Consider the following 23,078-nt stretch of genomic DNA (forward strand, 5'->3'; position numbering starts at 1 on the left):
AGGGATAACGTAAAAATATGTATAATGGCGAACTGTAATGAAGAAGGCACCTGATCAATCTGTAGGGAGATACGGAGATTCCGGGGTGTGTAAAAGGCGAGACCCTTATGTTTTTATTATTATTATTATTATTATGATCATGTTTACTATTACTGTATGTGGTGTGGACGGAAGTATGGTCGTGGATAGCGAAAGATTCCGTTACAGTAGAAGAAGTATAGAAAGGAAGAGTGAATTTGCCATTAAGTAGGACAGAAATATATATATATATATTAGTGAGACGTAGTTTATTCCTGGCCAAGGTACCGTAAGTTGACCTGGAAGACAAATGATTCGGGAGAAACTGCATGAGGGTGCCAGTCGTGAGCAAAAGGAGCTTGTATACGGGTGTTAAGAAAAAAAAATGGAGACGCGAGTAGCAATGGCAATTAATGTGTGCCGTTCGCGAATGTGTGGTGGTAGTTTTGTGTTTTATTATCATCATAATGAGAGGGTTTGTTAAGATATGTGGAACGAGGAATGAAAATGGCGGAGGACAGAGTACGAGGTAAGTACCAAAAACCTTGTGTATGGATGAGAGAAAGCATTTCGTCCTAGCGACCTTAGTGATATCATGTGGGGTCGGACCAGCCGTTCCCAAAAAAGGACGCAAGAAGGAAATGAGATGGAGAGTCTTTCCTTGCGCGCCTAGGAAAAAAATGACGTGAATAATGAATGATGTCGGTATATTGCTTATGGGGAGAAGGAAAAGCGTAGAGTTTGTTATGAGCGTAACTAGGAGTCGTTGCACGGGAGAAATGGTGTGTGTACAGCGGGTTGCCGAAAACAGGAGACGAAGCATATGCAATAATAATGAACTGCCGGAAGAAAAAAAATGCCGCACGGGAGAAATATTGCCTGTAATGTGTGTTGCCTACCTGTATCTGTAATTATGGCATAACGAGAGACAAAGTCGGAAGTTTTGCCAGTGTGGTACTACAGAAAGGGATCATGTTTCATTAGGAACGTTAAATTAGATAATCAAAACATAACGTGAAATGTAATTGGTAGTTGGGTTTTGAAGTAATGTGTGGTCGGATCCTATTTAGAGGTACTGAGGAAGCGCTTGTACTTATACTCAAATTCGGGGTCTGGGTTTGTAGGTGGGATGTACAGTTTCAAACGGGTCTTAGCAATGACCGTTGGCTTCCCATCAATATCTAGAAGATACTCATCAGCCGAGACATTCGAAATCACTTTGTAGGGTCCCTTATAAAGACGGGATAATGGCTTACAAGTGTTAGGTTTTGTTGAGGTATCTAAGACCATAACTAAACTGTCAGGGAAGAACTGTGTTGGATTTTTGACCTTCTCAATGCGCTTCTTCAGATCAGTGAAAACTTGGTGTTTTCGAAATTCAACGAGGTCCCTCATTTCTTTGAGTGCAAGTAGGCGATCATTAGTATTCAAAGTTTCTTGTTGAACATGTAGCAAATTGTCTAATGGTAAAGTGGGATGAACGCCATAGAGGAGAAAATGAGGAGATAGACCAATGGAAGTTAAGGGTGATTTATTTAGAGCCGCAGTGGCATGCGCAAGGAAGCGAGGCCAAAATTTCTGGTTGTCTTGGCACAGAAATTTGAGACTCGTTTGCAAGGAGCCTAATCTTTGTTCGACTGTGCCTAGAGAACGATGTTGATAGGGTAGGCCGTACTTAAATGTTATGTTAAGAGACTTGAGAAAGTTTAACGATACGGTAGACCGGTGTGAACTCTGAAGATCTAAGTAGATTGTGCGAGGAGTATTATATGGAAGAATGATATGGTTTGTGATGAAATTGATGAAGTTGTCGCTGTTTGGAGTTGTTATGGGATGAGTAATGGTGAATCCAGTACAGTGGTCCGTAGCTGCATAAAAGTATTGGAAACCTTCGGGATCGCTGGGTATTAGCTTGCCTGCTAGGTCCAAAGAAAAGGTTTCAAATAGGCCTGACTGAGGAAAACGCTGAATTGTGGGGTTATTAGGCATGTAATTGCGTTTAAAGATGGCGCAGCCTTTACATGATTTAAGCTTCTGAGCTAGCCATGATTTTAGGCGCGGAAAGAAATACTTGTATCGCAACATCCAATACATCTTGGTAAAACCTATGTGAGTCATTGAGTCATGATACTCATCGAATAAAGCTGGTTTAAGACTGTCGGGTACGCAGAGCAGTAATCGAGAGTTAGGTACTCGGTACAGTTTTTTGTAAAGTATGCCTTTCTGAATAACGTATTGTTTGTTGAGACGTTGGAATGAAGGATCTGTCTCGTCTCGTTTGTTGAGAGTCTCGATAATTTTGGAGAATAATTTATCTTCACCCTGTAGGCGAGATAGGTCCACGTTGTTATCGATAGTTAGAAGTACAGAATCAGGCACAACTTCATTGTCCATGTCTATCGTGTCTTGCGTAAGAGGAGCAGGATTCCTACTAAGATAATCAGCTATGGGGTTCTGATGGCTTTTTGCATGTTTGATTGTAAAGTCAAATGTATTAATGTAGTTTAACCATCTCAAAATTTTTGGGGATGGAACAATTGTTTTCCGAACAGCAAGAAGAGAAATATTGTCAGTAACTAGGGTGAAATGGTGGCCTAACAAATATTTTTCTAATTTCCGGAGAGAAAAGTACACTGCATATAATTCTTGATGGAAGATTGGAAGGGGGGAAACGGTTTTGGGATGTCTGGAAGAGACATAGCAAACAGGTTGCACAACGTTAGTAGTGAGATCTTTCTGTAATAACACCGCCCCGACGCCTACTGATGCGGCGTCTGTCATGAGAATGTGGTGTGTATTGCGGGTTGAATATAGAGCAAGTACGGGGGGTGAGGTTAGAAGTTTCTGCATTGTTTCAAACGCTTGAACGCGCTCAGGAGTCCAGATGAGCTTTTTAGGATTGTTTGACAGAGCCTGATAAAGGGGTGCAAGAATGATGGAAAAATTTTTGAAAAAACGTCGGAAAAAATTTGCACTGGCTAACCAGCTTTTGAGGCTTTTGAGAGTGGCCGGTCTGGGTGCCTGAGCTAAAGCTGAAATCTTATCAGGGTCAGGTTGTAGAGTGTGATTGTCAATAATATGGCCTAAACATTTAATTCTTTTTGATCCGAAAACTGATTTTTTAATGTTAAAGAGCAGAGAATGTTTGGCGGCTTGCTGAAAGAAGGCACGAAGCACAATCATCATCTGATCGAATGAATCTGCGTGGACATACATGTCGTCAACGAATGATGTAATATTGTTGGGGAAGATGTCCCTATAAATGGTTTGAAGAGCTTGTTGAAGTAAAATGGAGGCATTTTTGAAACCCTGAGGAACAGATGTCAACTGAAGGTGATTGAAAGGGAGAGAAAGACCCTTAATGGAGAACGCAGTGGCCGGTCTGTCCTTGGGATCTAAGTCTAATTGATAGAAACTGGAGTGTAAATCAAAGGAGTTGAACCAAACTGAGTCAGAAAGAGACTCTAGAACGTCCTGTATATCTTCTAAACGAGAAGCTATTGTTCTGGAACGGGAGTTAAGGCCCCTGAGATCAAAAACGGCCCTTAGCTCAGTTTTGGAATTTGGTTTTAAAACAAATAATATGTTATTTCTATACTGAGAATCTGATTGTTCAAACACTCCTTGATTAATGAGGCGCAGGACGAGCTCTCTTGCTCGCGGTCTAAGTCTGTGTGGAATGACGAATTGGGGGGACTGAAAGGGAACGTCTGATTCTAAGTCTAACGTGGCCGAAAAGGTGGGTATTTTTGTAAAATCATTGTCGTGCCATTGAAAAAGAAAAGCATATTCAGAAAGTAGCGCCTTCATTTGAGCAGTTTGATGTTCGTTCATGTCAGGAGAAAAGTGAAATTTGTTAATGTCAATGAGATGACCGATTTCTTTAAGGCGTTGTGCTTTGTGTCGTGAAGCGTCCTCGTCCGTGGGAAAATGAACCTGTCTGATGGTGTAAGCGTTAGTGTTTTGTTCCGGTGGTGAAAATATGGAACCAATAACAATGGGAGTATTGGCCTTTATAATCTGGGGACGAGACGAGACGTTTGCAAGTGGCAAAACAAGGTTATCTATGGAAACAACAGCATGCGTCATATAACATTTACTTAAGTTTCGTAAGATAGGAGTATGTAGCCGGAAGGATGTATTTGGAAAGTGACCGTTAACCTTGAGAGGAACTGCTTTAGCTGAACGGGGTGGTATGACAAGTCTCCTACGTGCTTGAAAAACAATGTGAGGAGTGGGATGTTTTTTGAAAAAGTGAAATGTGTTTGTATTAACGCTGTGTATTGCATTATCGGCTGGAGGCATGCAACCTAGATGACGTAATGATAGGATGCCTTTGTCAAAATCAAGGGTTGCTTGATGGTCTTGAAGAAATTTACTGGAAAGGATAGCAGGAAAGTTTTTGAAAGGAACCAAACGAAAAAGTACAGAGTATTGATGACCATTAAAATTCAAGTTGAGGATGGTAGCACGGGAGAGATGTACCGGAGATGATGAAAGACCATTTAGAACCGTGTGAAGCTTAAAAGTACGAACCGAAGGGTCGAGTTGGTCGGCTGGAAAGAGACTGACTTCAGCACCAGAGTCAAGGCAAAAGAAAACATCCTTGGTCATGCAACGGGCTTTTACGTAAGGTAATTTGCCTTTGAAGTGCAACGGTAATTGGAGGTAATCTGAGGAAGAGGGAGGGGAAGAAGGGGATGAGGGAGAATTAAGCGCGAGGAGACTGGTGCGCTCTCGCGCTAATTTTTGGCGTTTTTTGGTTTATTGGTACGAGAGTTTGTGGAGACAGGGGAAGGGGAAGGGAGGGAGGGTAGGTGGGTAGGGGTAGGATATTGAAAAAAGGGATGATAGAATGGATATGGGGGAATGGGTATGGTTGGCTGTTGTGTAGTATAGACGTTTTGGGGTTGGGAAGAATGCTTAGTGTTAAAACGCTTATTGTTCTTGCCTTTACGAGAGCCGTTATTGTAATCATTTCGTGGAGTGTTACGGGTTGGGGGAGACTGAGGGACAGTTTGACAATGAGATGAGGCGGTACATTGACAACAATGAGATGGGTGTGTGGAGCAATGAGTACACGAGTTAGAAGAAGAAGATGTTGGATTGGTGGAATGAGAATGTTGGAGACAGGAGGACGGCGGATGGGGTGAGAGGGACCGTGGAAAGGGAAGGGATTTATGGTTAGGAGAGAGGGTGTTGTGATTGTGAGGACTAGGAGAACGAGAACGGGTAGGAGCGAAATGAACAGAGGTAGGTTGAGAATTTGAAAGGGTGTTGAGATGAAGCTGTAACTGTGAAACTTGATGAGTTAGTTCTTGAATGGCGCTAGAAGTTGGGACATCTGAAGTTTGGCGTGAAAAGGAAGAGTCCGTTTCTCGCTTTTGGGCCATGAGCTGAGTGCGTTCTAAGGTTGTAACCTCATCAATAAATGTGGGATAGTCAGATATGGTGCGAGTGCCAAACCAACGTATGTTCTCGGGTGTCATACTCGACACGCATTCTAAAAGAAACTCCTGAAAATCTAATTGCGTGTATGCCTGATCTGCCAGAAATTTCTTTGCGAAAACGTAATGAGAAAGTGGTTCATTAGGGAGTTGAACTCGAGCCCTATACTGATGAATGCGAGATCGTGGAACCTGTTCGTCGCCAAATTGTTTTAGGAATTTTTGTTGGACGGTTGACCAGGGAAGGGTAGAGAGATTTTGGGTGGAGAACCAATGTTGAGCGGGTCCAGAAAGGGACTTTTCGAAAATCTTTATGTATTTTGAGTCATCCCAGTTATTGACCAGTGCGATCTTCAAAAAATTTTGTAAAAATAAATCCGCGCGTTGTTCCTTGGACGCACTGTATATATCGGGAATGATGGAAGAGATACCTGCCATATTGTTTGAATTTTGAGCTTGAGGTGTGTTTAAGGGAATGAAAGAAGCCTGACTGCGAGTCGTGGGCATGACAAGAGAATGTGAGAAATGAAATGACCACAATGGAGTTAACAAAGCAAAAAAGTGCCTTATATGTGTGAAAAGAGGAACACAGACACTAAGAACCACACGAGAGAGATTCCTCTGGGGGAGCCATAATGTGTTTAATATGTTACTAATAATATGATACTAATTATGTTACTGAATGTAGCAACAATAAACTGTCACGTTAAGTAGTCAGAATTTTAATAAAATGACAAGTGTCATATATTTGTGGTATTTATTAAAACCGTCACCATAAATGTAAACGATATAGATACAAACAATATTTACAATATCATGATGTGAAATATAAGTAGTACGATGGTAGGGTCTATCAAGGAGAAATCCCTGATACTCTCGTGTGTTTATAATGTCTTGTAGTCCTCCCCCCACGACATTTATGTCATGTAAAAGTTCATCAGCGCAAAGCTCATACTCACAAACACAGGCCTTCCATCACCGCTGTCAGTCCTGGGTGGTTCCTCTGGACGCAGAATAATTGTACCATACCACACTCTTAGCAGGTGTAGGTCGAATGATGATAATTTTTAAAAATGCCTGGTTTTATAGTATCACTAAAAACTGTTTTAGTTTTAACAAGGCACTGTTTATTCTGGAAAATATGTTTTTTTCAATTTAAAATAGACACCTTGAAGATTTTAACTAATATGTTTTGGACACCATCACCTTGAATAAGCTTGATATTATCACTTTGAAGGTTTTTATGTTTTGATGCCACTGAAAAATCCGTTTGCGTAGGACGTGTTGTTTTTCGTGGTTGTATCGTATTGTTAATCTTGATAGAATTTTCACAAGGAGAAATCACGATGTATATTAGTGTTTAATAATTTAAAACTTTTCATCGTTTGATGATTTTGGGAATATAATACTTTCAACCAGCGGCAACGATCTTTAACCCAAAAAACAACATGAAGACAATCGTTAAAGAATGTAACAAGGAAAGAACCCACAAGTAGATAGCGTTACTGATAAATCATTCCAATATATAAATCCCTGCATTTATATTTAACTTAGCATAATTCCATTTTATTTCAATCTGCCAAATCATTTTTGTAATAACATTTCCTCTTAGCGATAAAGATGACTTCAGTGTAATATTCAAGCGAAGGAAAAAAAAATGCTACCTTTCTGCTCCTTTTCTTGCTAAACATTGCTTGCGTTGGTCGAAAGAAAGAACAAACAAACAGCTTTATTTATATTTTGTTTCAATATCTAATGTTCTAGAAGTGCTTTAAACAGTAATGGTATTCACATAGAAAAACGTAATATTTGTTACTGTAGAAGTTTCATTAACCTATAGACCGCGGCATCATGATCAAAGTAAAGATACAATTTATAGAAATAAAATGCTAAAATGCAAATAAAATCGAGCCAAATATTTCTTGTTTCTAGTCTTTCTGTCAATTAGAAGCTGAGATCTTTTAAATGATGTACAACCCTCCAAACCACGTGTGAATCATTTTGCGTTTAAAAGGTTTCTTTCTATTTAAAGAGCTTGCGTTGTAAACGTTAACTAACAATTTATCTTTAATTTATCACTCTCTCAGTCTTGCTTGAAGAAGTAATTGTTTTTTAAAACACTAACCAGTGTTTACAATATATGAAGGTTTCGAGAGTTTGTAGTAGATTCAGTTAAAGCATTTACAAAGAACTCAGAAACATTTTTTAAGGATGAAAAATGTTCAACGCCGTACTATGAACTTATTGTGAGAACAAATACCTAATTTCCATGATTCTTCATCAGGAGGAAGTACAGTTGTAGCGCTTTCATCTAGAATATGACTGAATTCGCTTGCATTAATAGCAGTAACTGCTGACACATCAGACAGAAATGAAGTTCGTAAATCCGCATTCCCCTTTTTCCTTTCAGCAGATCTCAATAACGTATTATCCAAAAAAGAGATATCATCTGAAAAGAAAAAAAAATAGCAAAATACAAAATGTAGCTTTTCTAACGTACAAATATTGTGAAAGTACATACAATTTCATTATACAGTAAATTTACTACATTTCAAAGGAAATCCTGAAATATAGTGAAATCCTCTTACGTTTGCAATTTCCAGTTCAACAAAATGCTAACAGCAATATTAGAACATGTCTACACGGTTTCACACAATATGTGCGAGATTAAGTACGTGGCAAAATCAGTGGAAGGCAACTCAACAAATTTTACTATAATATCAACAAACTCAACTAATTTTACTACAATATCAATACAATAAATCTTTTTGCAAAATTTCGCAAAGCACTTTTTTTTTTTTTTTTTTTTTTTTTTTAAGAAAGTTTGTGTATATCAGGCGCGAAATGCCAGTCGCCCATTAGAGACCGGATATTTTAGTTTTCCGACAGGGGTTACTCTTTACCTTGTTTGCTTTCGAAAATATGTCGACCGAACTCTGATCTGGCTACCGGATGCAGACCTGAAATGTAATCGCTGCTGAATTATTGGTGGCCAGAAGTGACACCTTCTTTCGGTTTTGGCAAATTTTAACCCTAAGCTGTGGGGGCATTATCAGTTACTGGAATAATGGCACAAATGATTATGTAATTAAAAAAGAAATGTTTGCAGGCCGCAGTATGAGACCATGAGCTTCAAATGAAATAGAAATCGATGAAAAAATGTCTAAGGTGATTTCATTACGGAGTTTGAGAAGACAGAATCAACAAAACCAACGTTGCAATGAATGAAAAAAAAAAAAAATGATAACAAGTAGTCTCCGCAACGCGCCAAGAAGTGGAAGACCATAAAAGTCATGAAATGTGTGTAGATGTGGCAGAATCTCTCCAACACCAACAGAGAGTTGGAAATATCAGAATCAACTGTGTGCAAACATTAGAATGAGTTGTTTTTAAGTTTAACGTCCCGTTCAACAGCGAGGCTACATGAGACGTGGACCTACTGATTAACGTGGGATCCGAACCACATGAGCTCCCGCCGGGAATCAAACCCGGATCTCCCACGCCAAAGTCTAGTACGCTAACCGCTTAGCCACGAGGGAGCTCTGCAAACATTAGAAGTTGGAATGAATGAACGAATGATGAATGAGTAGGGGGTTTAATGGGAAGGTCAGCATCGAGGCTATATGTCCCTCGTCACGAATAACGCGGTTGCTCAGGGCTGCAAGATTAAAAGAGGAACAGGCTGAAACGAATATAGTTCAAATGAACAAAAGCGCTGCTAAAGAAAAAGAAAAAATTGCAAAGCAGACGATAAAAGAAAATGAAATGAAATCTGTGCTTTACGTCTCAGGGTTATGCCGGCGAGGCTAAAAGAGACGGTGATTATGAGAAATGAATGAAATGGTGGAATGAAGAAAGTGGGAAGAAACGGGAGAGCCCCGAGGAAACACGCACATGGTGTTTGTCCACCACAGAGTTCACTTGGCAGACGATAAAAGAATAAATAAGATAAAATATATAACAATAACAATATATAGACAAAACCAATAAAAGGTCAGAGAAAATATAAAAATTCAGCATTTATAAAATAGTAACAACAAACTAAAAGAGCTCAGGGAACGTGAGCAACCCCATAAGCATGAATAAACTGAAATACCCGGCTAACAATATCACTAGCATCCCCTAAGGCACGGGTAAGTGGAGAAGGTAGTCCGTAACGTTCTCTGAGATCAGAGTATTCAGGACATTCAACAAGAATGTGCTGCATACTCAGGGGAACAATACACTCCTCACAATACAGACGGTTCAAACCACGCAACAAATAACTATGCGTCAGATGAGAGTGTCCGACACGCAGACGCGCCAGGAGCACCTCACCTCGACGATTAGAGCAAGAGGACGTATGCCACGCTCCTAGAGCGACTTAATTGCATGAAGTTTATTTCACATTGCCTGGTCTCAATCGGCTTGCCAGTGAGAGCGCATCAAGGTATGAAAATAGTTATGAAGATCGGAGCAAGGAAGACTATGCTCCAATGCAACCCCGGTCAAGGCGGCGTTCTTGGCAGCTGTGTCAGCACGTTCGATTCCCCAAATGCCGACGTGACCCGGCACCCAGTAGACAATAACGACACAATCCTGTTGCTGTAGTTGATGTCATCTAACGAGAATGTCTTGAACGAAGGCGTTCTCACTGAAGACATTCTGTAGGCTCAGAACCATGCTCTGAGAATCGGTGCAAACCAGCACACAACGTAACTAAAGCGTGAGAGCATGGTTCAAGGCAAGCTTAATTGCAGTTAATTCAACAGTGAACACAGAACACAGGCGATGCAAATGGAACTCTGAGCTGCCTTCGTCGGTGACAAAGGCACAGCCTACAGAATTCCCATCCTTAGAACCGTCCGTATAAAATTGGAGTACTGTTCTAACAGGGCAGCAAACTCCTGCTGATATACCTGGAAACTAGTGGTCAGTTTCGAATGCAAAGACATATAAATCATGGCTTGGTAGATGAAGCAGCCATAGTGCTAAAACACAAAAGTGAAGCAACAAAAGAGAGGGCCACACGAAATCGTCAGCGAGAAAACTCTCTCACGCACGAATATACCAGAGGCGTGTAGCGCGAGGGCGGGCAGCATAGCGCTCGTAAATCGGACCACCACGGAGACAAAGTCTACAAGGGTGGTCAGGAATACAACGCACACACGCACAATATTTCAGGAGAAATGGTTCATTGGCTTCAACATACAGGCTGGCAACGGGGCTAGTACGATACGCGCCAGAAGCAATCCGAAGACCCAGGTAATGAACTGTGTCAAGTTGTCTCCGCAGAGATTAACGAGTTGACTCATAGGCAATACAGCCATAGTCTAACTTGGACCGAATTAGACTACGGTACAAGCAAAGCAGAACACTATGATCAGCACCCCATGTGCAGTGGGAAAGGACACGAAGGAGATTCAAAGCTCGGAGACAAGAGTACTTAAGATTCAAATATGCGGTGCTCACGACAAACGACGGTCAAAGACCAGACCCAAGAAATGGACTGTATCAAGGAAGGACAAGCGGGTGCCATCGAGATAAAAGTCAGGGTCAACAATGCAAGTGCGTTGCCTGCAGAAGTGAACACATTGGGATTTCACGCTCGAAAAGCGAAATCCCGTCTCATTTGACCAGCGAACAAGACGATTGAGCATTAGAAGTTGGACATACAAGTGAAATACTGGTGTTTATTGGCAGTGCATGAATTTAACAGGTGCCGATATGGACAGATGGCGGTCATGTTTACAGATGTATGCGCGATTTACTGCACCTTCCGCAGTCGCAACGTATTTCCAGGGAAAAGAAGATAATTTCTTCGATGACATGTCCCACATCAATCTCTGTTGATCTACATTTTTTTACTTGTTCCATTACAAGCTCTGCCTCAAAATACTCAACGACTGGCTCATCCCACATCTGTACAGTGTCTGGTTCCAGCATGAGGAGCACACGTACATTTTGCTTTGCCTGTTCGATGCTGTCTAAATGGATAACATGGACTAATCTCGCGAGTCCAAAATTCGAAGGTCGAAATCTCGTTATAACAATTGTATGAGTTTCTGGGGTTAAAGTAATAGTACTTAAGAAGTACTTAAAATAATATGGGGCTAGAAATGCTTCCTTTAAGACACTAGAAGCTTAAAAAATTGATGAGTTTAAAATGAAATGACATATAATCGTAAAATAATCACAAATTAAGGGAAATAATATCTATCAAATCCAACGGCATCATTTCAGGTTTTGCTTTGGGGAAGACGGGGTTCTCCGATATACGAAAAATTTTACGTTTTTCGTAACTCTCTGTTACAATAATATTGATTTTATATATCAAACCTAGGGAGGGACAACTGCCTTCCCCTCCCCTGATCAATTTGTTAAATTATTGAGTGTGAACTGCAAATCCTAACTGCGTTTAAAATTTGTCCCAAAATGCTAGTATTTCACGAATCTCTTAAGATGAAATTCTGTAGGTCTAATGGCCCTATGAACTCGTGATTAAAAACAAGCCAACACGTATAAGTGTTTTCGAGAATAATGCTTTTAGAAAGAAAATGGGGCAATTTATGTACTTTTTTTCTTTTACACTCAAATACACATTGAATTATCTCGGGAAAACGGTTGAACCATTTGAAATGAATTTTCTTCCTACCGTACTCAGATTTATTTTAAAACTGCAAAAAGAATAGTTGCTGTCTATTATGACGAAGTTTTCAGGAGTTTTCTAAAATGTTGGAGGAGAAAGAAGACTGTTCATGTCCGTATCTGAGAATGTCCTCGAAATAGAAGAACCTATCCTGTAACAGTACATATAGTTTTACCGGAACAAATATGTCTGTGTTATGAAAGTGACCTATTCATGTATGTTTCGGTGTATTTTTTTTAAATATAAATACAGAACTATATACAGTAGTACATACAGCGATAATTTTAACATTCTAGACTGAAAAAATCGCTATGCCAAACTTATGGACGACAAAGTTTTGTCCAAGGCGAGAGTTTGTCCCGCGAGGTCCTAGCCCGCCAGGTTCTTCCTAGGTGATATTTTGGGCAGCGAGATTTTGGTAAGGTAAGGTTACGATCCGCGACGTCTTGTACACAAACCGCCCGGATAAAGTCTTCTACACCGCTGGGTTGCATAATTGCCCAGCTCCACTTATATGTGCAACAAGTTCTCACCTTTGAATATCCGATAACTTATTCTGGGGTCTCATCAAAAAGAAACAGTCAATATTCCGTATGATCCCTGCCGGTTGATTGGATGATTAATCCGGTCAATAGAGAATTTGCTATAGTATTCTCTTTCAATATCAATATTGTAGTACTATTTACTGTAAAAAGAAACAATTCACAAATATCATATTACTACTTCAGCAGATTGGCAAGTTCTATTCTCAAGTATTCACTAAAATGCCAAAGATGAAACATTAATGAAAAAATCTTACCTCTCGTATGATATAATGATTTTCTTTGAGGAGTTGTATTGACACGAAATACATTTGTCTTCGGTTCTCCTGCAATAATTTCATCTAACAACTGGAAAGACCTCTCAATGTCTGCCTTAGAAGGCAGCTGCATGGATGAACTGCTTCCTCTAGCAGTGCCTGACTTATCCATATTAACTGAATATAATTATACCCATCATTGTCTATTATCACAATCTGAAATAAATACAACACAATAAAACAAATTTCTCATGCAAGCGCAATTAAAGATACAGAAAATTTCCACAACATTCTATAGCATTTTAACGCCAGTTAAAGCCAATTCCAGATTACATTTCTGAAAGATTTGTTGTGACATTGGGAGACTTGCGAACTGTGGGAAACTTATCTATCCTTCTCCTTTTAATATTCTGGACTCAAATTAATTTGAACAATCTACAATTTTTGCTTCTTTTGTCTTTCTGTAAAGAGTGATATCGTTCCCTTCCAAACTAGTTAAACTATACGCTGTAAAAGAATAAACCAAACGTTTGAGGATATATTAACTGCTCGAAGTGGGTTTTTAGTAAGTTTTTGTAACAAATATATTACACAGCCACACAGATAAAGTAAATAAATGAAGGATAAATAAATAAATAAATAAATAAATAAATAGAAGTTATGTGCACCGGACTCCAAGGCATGGATTCGATGTATTTTGTTACATAGAATCCAAATTTCGAAACCCCAGGACAACCCCATTTTTTCTTTCATGGCAGAATTACATGTATATTGCCTATTCAAAATCGTTAAAGTTTTTCGCCCCTTAAACCCCCCCCCAAAAAAAATAAATAAATAAAAAAAAATTGATCGATCGTCCTGGAGTTTCGAAATTTGGATTGTGTGTAATAAAATATATCGAATCGGATGCATACCCCGGGGGCCAGTGCACAGAACTTTTATTTTTGTGTGTGTGTGGCTGTTATTATTCCTATGAACTGTAATGACTATTGTTTTAGTGTGTTAGCGTGGTTCTATGAAGGAACTACATCGTGATGACTAAAATGGAATAAAAGGATCAAAATTAAAGAACATACAAGAAAGTTAGAGATACCTCAACATACCGTATTTTACGGACTGTAAAGACGAACTTTTTTCTTCGAGAATTGCCTCAAAAATTCAGGTGCGTCTTATACTCGAAATTAATATAAGAATGTCCAGTGTTTGATTTAAAATTCCTGCCAGTCTTAAAAATGGCCATATATTCGATGCCGTGGGAAACTTATCTTTATCTGGCAACACTGGATTACACTGGCAGCAGCAGTGCACCAGGTCTGTTCTGAAAGTAATGTCAATAAGTCTATTAAAAATCATTTCTTGAATTTATCGTTACAGGTGTTTAAAAATCTTCAAAATAGTCTCCTTTTGCGTCGATACATCGGCTCCAGCGGGGCTTCCAACTCTCGAATGCGTTGCGGTAGTCCTCCGGAATATCCTTCAATGATGCGGTGCAAGCTGCTTTAATCCCGTCCACTGGCCCAAAATGCTTGCCTTTCAGGGGTGTTTTGAGACGTGGAAACAGAAAAAAGTCGGGGGGAGCCAAGTCCGGGCTGTACGTGGGCTGGGGGATCGTTGGCACCCCTGCTTTGACCAGGCAGTCTTTGATGATGAAGGCACTGTGAGCCGGCGCATTATCGTGGTGCAACTTTCAGTTGTCTGCGATGTCCGACCGGATGCGTTGAACCCTGCGTTTCAGTCTTTTGAGGTCTTCCACATAAAATTTGGAGTTCACAGTGGTTCCAGATTCTACACACTAATGATGAACCAAGTCCGTGGATGTCAAAAAACACGAAAACATGATATGATCTTGAAGCTTTGCTGGCGTCTACTATTAATCCAATGTTCTCGGGATTGCTGCCAGAGTGAGTGTTGCCGCTGTATGGTAATGAAAGCTCAGCACAGCAACACTCACTCTGGCAGCAATCCCGAGAACATTGGATTAACGAAAACATAATCTTGATCTCTGATTTGCTCATTCTGGCTTTCTTCGGGCGAGGAGACGAGAGCGTGTACCACTCCGATTATTGCCTTTTAGTTTCCAAGTCATATTCAAATACCCAAGTCTGGTCACCTGTAATGACTTTGTACAAAAATTTTCAAATCACGTTTGCACATGTCAAGGTTTTGTTGGCATGTTTCAATGCGGCGTGACTTTTGGTCGTCATCACTTTTGGAACCATTTTTGTGCACACCTTCCGCGTACGGATATGGTTTGTAACGATTTCATGAACTTTTCGGAATGTTTAACATGTCGGCCATTAAACGAACACTTAATCGTCGGTCTGAGTTAAACAGTTCCTTCACTCGCGTCACATTGTCAGCCGTGGTGGTCGTTCGGAGCGGTCCTCGTCGTCTATCTCTTTCCGGCCTTCCAAAAAGGCTTTGTGCCACCAAAACACTTGCCGATCTAACAGAGCATGTTCTTTGTAAGTAGTCTTGATCATAGTAAAAGTTTCCGTAGCGGTCTTGAAAAATTTCACGCAAAACTTGATCGCAAATCTTTATTCTATGCGCTCCATTTTCATTTGCACAAAATCAAAAAAACAACCCTCACGGACAGACCCGTCCTCACTCCCCGGATGTTCGGAGCACCCTGAGTGACGGAGCGCTGCTTAGCTTGGTTCTCCCACTACCCGTTTCAACCGGTTAGACCGCGCTCCGACGTACAGTCGCGTCTCAATAAATTCACTGACATTACTTTTATGATATATATATATTTATTAGAGAGAGAGAGAGAGAGAGAGTTAGAGAGTTAGTTTACTGTGAGATCCTTCCTTACCTATGTTTACTTTTACAATCATACTCCATTATAATCAGCAGCAGACATTTCTTCCAACAAAAAGCACCATTCAGATGGAGAATCCTGCAAAACACTACAAAGAAAGCAAGTTTTCATTTCTTTTTAAAGTAAACTACTTAGCAAATAGTTTTCTTATTAACTCCTACTTAAATACTTCTTAAAATGAATTAAATACGGGTTTGGATTGGAAGTTGATTAACCAGTAAAATTCAGAATCAATAAATTGTTTCAATTATAAATGAAAAGGTATTATAAGTTATTTACTTAGCTGCGCTCAATTGATTTTTCGGACATAGAATTATGATAAACTATGACATATTCGCAATGAAATCTAAAGATAGCGGCAACACACTTATATGACTATGCATACATCTGTACATATTATGTTTATATTTGAGTGACATAATGCATATATTTTTTATGTGTCAAACTACGCTATGGTGTTGGAACTCCGAACTTAGTTTTGGAATATCGATTTCTTCAGATATGAAATGAACATTTTGGATACACAAAGTAAACGGACGAAAATGTACGCCTTAACTTAAAATAGATAATAACGTGAATACCACCCTGTATAAGGGTCAGCAATACTTCGGAGACAGCTGCAGTAGAATAGGGTATTAAAAAAAAAAAAAATCTATAGATATGTATTCTATAGTGACCATTAACAAGAAATCAAACTAAACTATTTTCTTAGGGTCATTCCATGTCAAATCAAACAAATTATAAAAATATATTCGGACTGTTATGACTCTATTCCCAAACTTATTTTGGGTTCAGCATGGGACCATTCATTACAAGAGTTTCCACTTCCAAACACGGAGCTGAAAATCGCTTGTTAGCTTCTTCATTTAAAATAAATAAATAAATAAATACAATTAATAACATACTACAGTGTCAAAAGAAACATTCTACAAGTTTTTATCCACATTTGAAAGCTACGTTTTCTCTGGATACGCTTACAACTTAGTTTCGAGTGGACTTAAAAAGACTTTTTCGGTTTTGACATCTCTATTCCAAGGCAAGGTACAGTTGGCCTGTTGAGGTCGCAGGGTTCACCTTACACAGTATATCCATTGTACGAATCCAGTGAACACTTAGATATGTAAAAGATGGGAAATGGACCAACTGGACAGAGAAACGTCACTTTCACTTCATCTTTCCCCAAAACATATGCCAATCACCCTTACCATTAAACACTGCAGTTCATTATTCGCTTCTGAGTACCATTGCCAGTTTGTTGTCGAATTTGGTATCTGAAGCTGCAGGAATGAATGCGTTTAATTTCTGTGTCCCATGTACTGTTTGTGCTTTGTTGGAGCGATATTGTAGTATGTTACTGACTCAGTGAACTTTTTGACTGACATATGTAAAATACATTCAGTAAAGTTTGCCGCTGGCCAGTCAAAAACCTGTCAGGGTATAAGAATTGTATTATCATATGGATATTGCAGACTTACTCGGACTGCCAACATTTGTGCTACCATCCCCATCATAAAGCCCTTTTTCAAGATCTGTTGCAGCTGTTCCAACCTCTGTGACAAAATCGACTCAGTGAAAACGCAAGTTTAAAAAGCTCTTTTTGTTCTTGTACTGAGCACTAGATCGTCAGAATAGTATATCTTTTTCAGTCTGAACTGGTTTCTCAAGAGCACTATTTTGTTGGACTCACCAGGGAACCGTACGAATGGGGCACTCGAGTTGCCGGACGAGGTGCATCACATGTGAAAGAGGATATAAAAAGATGCCCATATGCAAAATTGTAGAGGCTGAGGGCAACATGGACGAGCGTGAGAGGCGGAAGAAGTGGGCCCTACACTGGGACTTAATAACACAGAAATATGCAGAATCATACGTTTCGCTCCCGAATGGTGAAAGAAATGCATGTCAAATGTATAGGAAGTGGAACATGAGAAGAGGTACTATATTGTGGGGGATATGGACATCATGGGCGCCATCTTGAATTTGAATTCAAAATGTTAATGAAAAGTGGGGCATATGGTGTATCAATTAAGACTGAAATTTTACCAGAAATGCATTGGTGTGAATAATTTTATAGTTTCTTTATTGTGAGTTGAGAAATACGAACATGCAACAGCGTCTGGAAGGGATATATGGACACAGGCAACATAACCAATGTTTCATTTGAGTCCTGTTAAGGTACAAGTCAATTGTCCAGCAAAGAATACATGACAAAAAGATATATTGTACGCATATGACAGTGATCGTGTGGAAAACCATATTATCTAAACCATTTGCAGAATGTAGTCACTGGATGCACCTCTATAAGAAGAGTACAAAAAGTGTGTTCACATGCAATTCACTGGGAATGTTGCAGGGAATAAAGATTGCTGTCTGTGTGTGAACAATATACGTACTTGCCTAAAACACGTTTCATTACACCGTGAGTCGTTTGAAATACAATAACATGAGTCATAACGTAGACAATTACAAGTAAATATAGGCGCAAAATGATACCGTACCAGTCTATGAAACACAGTTGATGTGGAGGGTATCGATAAGAATGTGCTGGAAGCAAAAGACATTTTCGCAGTGTGCACACCTGACGAAGCTGGGATTAGTACACTGATCTTCCTGACAATCTGCTGCTATGTCAGAATCAAAACAAAAGGACACTGGAGTTTGGAATTTTCCCGGATGTTCTTCAAGATATCCAGCTACGTAGAAGGCATGCTTAATGAAATTAATGAACCGGGAAGCACGAAATTGAAAATGAGTCAAAGCTTGGAGACTGATGAAGTTGTCTCGATGCCAGATATGGAACCCATCAATGTTCAATGCGGCGTCAGTGATAAATCACACATACTGCTTGTACGTGCAAAAGAATCCAACGTCTAGAGGTTGAATAAGTCCAGTGCATTTGGGGGGTATGAGTTGTTTGTGAAGGACAACGTTATCTGAAACAGTAGAATGTATCAACTGCGCATCTTTGTTACAAGACCACGAATCAACAAGCAGCAAAAGGCGATTTTCCGTCACAGTTGGCCACAATACGTCTTGGAGAAATAACTTCAGATCATTCTTGCTCATATTTGCAGTTTTACGAGCAAACTCTCAAACCCGGGTCCCTCATGCCAAAAGCCCGTACTCTATTCACATAGCCAAGAGAGAGAATGACAATTACATGTTACTATCAACTACGTTACTTCTACAATGTGACTTGCGAACATGGGCGTTGATGGAAAATTATTCGCTTCCAGGTTGAGTATGAAATTCTAACAGCGTTGCAAAATATTTCAAACAAGTTTCCCCCATTGCAGTATGATTGTTTGATTGGGTGAGCAAAGTTTGTTAAATCACGCAATAAAATTCCTATAAATATCTGTCATGATGTCCCGGTGGTTAAGTTTAGAGTTGCCCGTCCGTTTTTCACAAAAATTAGGAAAATTTAAAGGAGAAATGGGTAAGAAATGATTTGGAGTTCTTATGTGATGTTTAGATGTGTAAGTTTGGCAGTAAACTTATGTTTAATACGAGAAAAGATATGTAGAAGTGGGCATTATTGCAACACACGGAAGGTTTCGATGATTCAGCAGCATGGCAGTCCTACAGGATGGCGAATCGTTAAAAAATTCTTATGAGAACCATGGATTACTGAATTAAGTGATAATTGAAGCTTCTATGAGAAGCTTCTCCAGTCAGTGTTCTAGCCTAATTAAAGTCTTAACAGGTCTAAACTTAAGCCGTCCCAGTGCTATTTATAAGCCGTTCCTTCAAGATATGCAGTGACTCATCGGGTATGTATCCCACTGTATGTGTAAGAACAGACCTATTACGAACGGTGCCCGCAATGAAACATACAGGCTTGGTCACTACTGCAGAGAAGTACAAAATGAGTGCGCTACGAGTTTACTTTGCGCCGACCAGTTGAGTTGTTGTTTTTAGTAGCAGTAGCAGTAGTAGTAGGAGGAGGAGGAGGAACGAGTTTGAAACCCCGTAGGGGTTGGTTGAGTTCCCGTTCTTCCTGGACTATTTCGGGAACCAGGTTACATGAATCGGTTCCAGACACTGATCAGCACAAAGTGAACTCTTACCAGTAGTGCTTATATATCACATACGCTGGGGTGTCGCAACTTAAGACTCATCTTTTACTGTCTTAAGAGAAAGTGGGCATATTTTTGGAACTGGGGGGGCAGAATATTTTGCTTAAAGTTCGTACTTTCTTGCTGTATTTTTTTTATGGTTTAGGTAGGTTGGGTTAGGTTATATTAGTAATTACACTTAAGTAACATAAACTCATTTCTCCTGTAAGCATGGTGATTTTACCTGACCCCCCCCCCCCCCCCGTTCCAAAATTATGGTTAACTGCTGTATCGCCGGACCAGTTTTAGGAAATTTACCGGGTCAATTGAAGAATTTATTTAAGTTTGTGAGGAACAAAGAGTGAAAGTCAGGTAAGGGGAATAGTACAAGTTAAGAAAGTAGTTGCATTTGCTGATTGTTTTAGATGTTGTAAGCGGCACTGTATGTGGAGGCAGATATACTATTTCGCGGATAGGTACAATTGTTTTATTATACGGATCCATAGACTGTAAAATGCATAGAAAAATTTGGGCAAGTCCTTTATTTGCCCATTTCATGTCCAGAACAGAACCCAACGAACCCGTTGTTGTTACTACTACTACTACTACTTGCAGCCCCCTCTTAGGGAGCTGCTATTAATATTTGTATTTATTACCTTGTTTATTATTCTTGTGTATTGTATTCTTAAGTTAATATAGATTTAGAGAGAAATCCCGGCCGGGTAAATTATTATTACAGTTCATATTATCTATATTTTTATTCTTGTCTTTGTATAATGTTTTTTAACAGCTCACTTAGGGGAGAGCCAGAAACGAACGCTAATCTTGCCCGTTTATATTTTTTGTTCGTTAATTTTAAAATATTTAAACCAAGCGTCTGGCTGGTGACCGTTGGTTGTATCTTCTATATAAGAGCAGGAGAAACATAGGTGGGGGAGGATTCCAGCTCGACCGTCTAAAAGAGGTAGATGGTTAGGGTTCTGTCCAAAGAGGGGACGGGATCTCTTTTCTGGAATTATCAGATTCTCGAAGAGGCGGCTAGATATTGACATGGTACAGCAAGAGGGCTATATCGCCGTTATATAAAAAGTATAGTTTGACAATTTCAGACCACAACTCTCTTAAGAGGAAGAGAGTCTGGGGGGCTACGGAGATTGTTGGTCTTAAACTGTACCACACAGCAAGAGGGTTGTGTGAATGGGGATGCGAATTAAATCGCTGAACCGTTTTTTTTTTTTTCTGGCTTTGGGGCCACGCCACTCCTTTAGAGGGAGGAGAGGCTAGGGGTTCAAGTCCCGATGGACACCTCACTTACACCTGTGCCCAGGAGGCACAATTCGACTTATCTATAATTTTTTCGTTAAAATAACAATTCGTTTAGTATTCTTCGGCCAATTTTGGGAGATATGCGCGATAAATGGTTCTCCTATAAAGGGCTGGATTCTTTTACTTCCTGGTAAACGATTCGAGATTTCTTTTATTAGTATGAATAAAGATTTATTATAGGTTAATCCTTGGGCAAATAATATAATTCTTATATTAACTTCCCATTAGGATTTTTTTTGATCTACCTATTTTATTGTTGTTTTGGTGTGTGGAAGTTTTGTTTAAATCTGATACGTACATCTAAACCGGTCTCGGTACATTGCTTAGAGAGAGAGAAATTCTTTGGAGGCTCGTTTATTTATTTTTTCTGTTTTATTCAACTATGCTATTCCTCCTGAGTGCACACAGATGTTAAATGAGTCGCTTTTAATCTGTGGACACAAGTTCGGTTCTCGGGATGATTCCTTTAAACGAGGAATGGTGAATTAGTAATTGGGGGACGAACTTTGGGGGTAGCATACTACTATTACTTCTTCTTCTTTAGTGTGCATCCGTATAGTAAAATTACACGCCTAATAACGTAAGTTAATGTAATCCAACTAAATATAACCAAATGCTGTATATTTTTGTTCTTTTTTCGATTTTCAAATTGCTCCGGCCATACAGCAGTAATGCACAAAATTGTCCCTGAAAACTGTATCGCGGCAAGGTTCTCGAACACAGGTCCCTTTTCTCAATTAGCTGTAATAAAGACAAAAAACAACTTGCCCTGGGGGTTCTAACCCGCCTTCACTCGCTAACGCTCGGTCGGCAATACTATGTGAATTAAATATTAAACTTTCGTACAGAAAGGGACCAACCTAGCTACTATCCAATATGGAGGACCTGTGTTCTAGAACCTTCCCGTCTATCGCATGCACAGGTAAGTTTCGTAAGCACTTTTGTGGAGTAATTGATATTAATCGTAAATTTTCTTCGGAGCAGTTTTACTATATGGATCCACAGATTCTAAAATGTACTGAAAATTTTGGGGAAGTCTTTAATTTGCCCATTTTATGTCGAGAACAGAACCAAACGAACCCCTGCGGGTCTTCTAACTCGTTCCTACTCATACCCCTTACTCCTACTCATACTATGGATACGTATAGTAAAACTGCACGTTTTCTAAATCTTGGAAGTCTTAATATTAACTTTAACACATGCCTTTCTTCTGAGATTCATTAATATCATGACTTATTGGCTTCCCTATTCTTCCCTTGTACAAAATGAGTCTTACTCTTTTGTTGCCAACAGTAAATAGCACTACAATACTAATTTCTGCTCTGTGATAATTGATTTACCAAGAAACATTTCTATTAATACCCTTAAGCTTATCTCCGGAAAATACCTTTTGACAATCAATATTTACGAACGAAATTATTGCAAAATTAAAGCTATACATACAAACACCTCACACTGAGAACCGTTTACTACTGGCGCCAACTGAAAACGAGTGCACCACCATCCGTTATTTATTTTTTAAAGGTTTAATACACAAAAATTAAAGTTATCAGATTTATACTTACCTCAATACTTAAATATCTTCACTCCCCACACATTCATTTTACGTAAATCTCCACTTTTAACTCAAATGCTCAAATTTTGTTGTATCTGAACTTTATACACATGTATACTCGACAGTACCAATAGAACCTTATTCTTGGGTTCATTCTTCTCAGCGATTGTTCTTCCGAGAAAAAAAAATTTATTCCTACGAAATGGCGTCAAAACGCTAATAACAAGAATGCGAATATATGCAAGATATAAAAAAGACTTGCATTCAATAAACGAAGAAGAATATCAGTAATGATGTACGACACAGATTAAGAATATATATTAAAAATAAAAATTTTGATAAAAAGTCAATTTAATTAAAAATGTAAATTTTAATTCAATTAAAGGGTAACATTTCTTTGAGTTCTCTTGCTTCAAGACGTTT

At 39.2% G+C, this 23,078-nt stretch overlaps 1 protein-coding gene across 1 annotated transcript in view; it reads right to left on the reverse strand.

The window, feature by feature from the left end:
* Window positions 1-22,823, reverse strand: part of Nup107 (nuclear pore complex protein Nup107) — an 87,007-nt gene extending 64,184 nt beyond the window's left edge. Inside the window, exons 1-4 of the mRNA XM_081734442.1 lie at window positions 22,666-22,823; window positions 15,711-15,804; window positions 12,893-13,108; window positions 7,726-7,914 (exon numbers count right to left, since the gene is read on the reverse strand). Of these exons, the coding sequence (XP_081590568.1) occupies window positions 7,726-7,914; window positions 12,893-13,064 (361 nt within the window). The 5' untranslated portion in view covers window positions 13,065-13,108; window positions 15,711-15,804; window positions 22,666-22,823. The remainder of the gene's footprint in view (window positions 1-7,725; window positions 7,915-12,892; window positions 13,109-15,710; window positions 15,805-22,665) is intronic.
* Between the last annotated feature and the right edge of the window lie 255 nt (window positions 22,824-23,078).

Source organism: Thermobia domestica, chromosome 12 (assembly GCF_964235325.1).
Source record: "Thermobia domestica chromosome 12, izTheDome1.hap1.1, whole genome shotgun sequence".
Lineage (NCBI taxonomy): Eukaryota > Metazoa > Arthropoda > Insecta > Zygentoma > Lepismatidae > Thermobia > Thermobia domestica.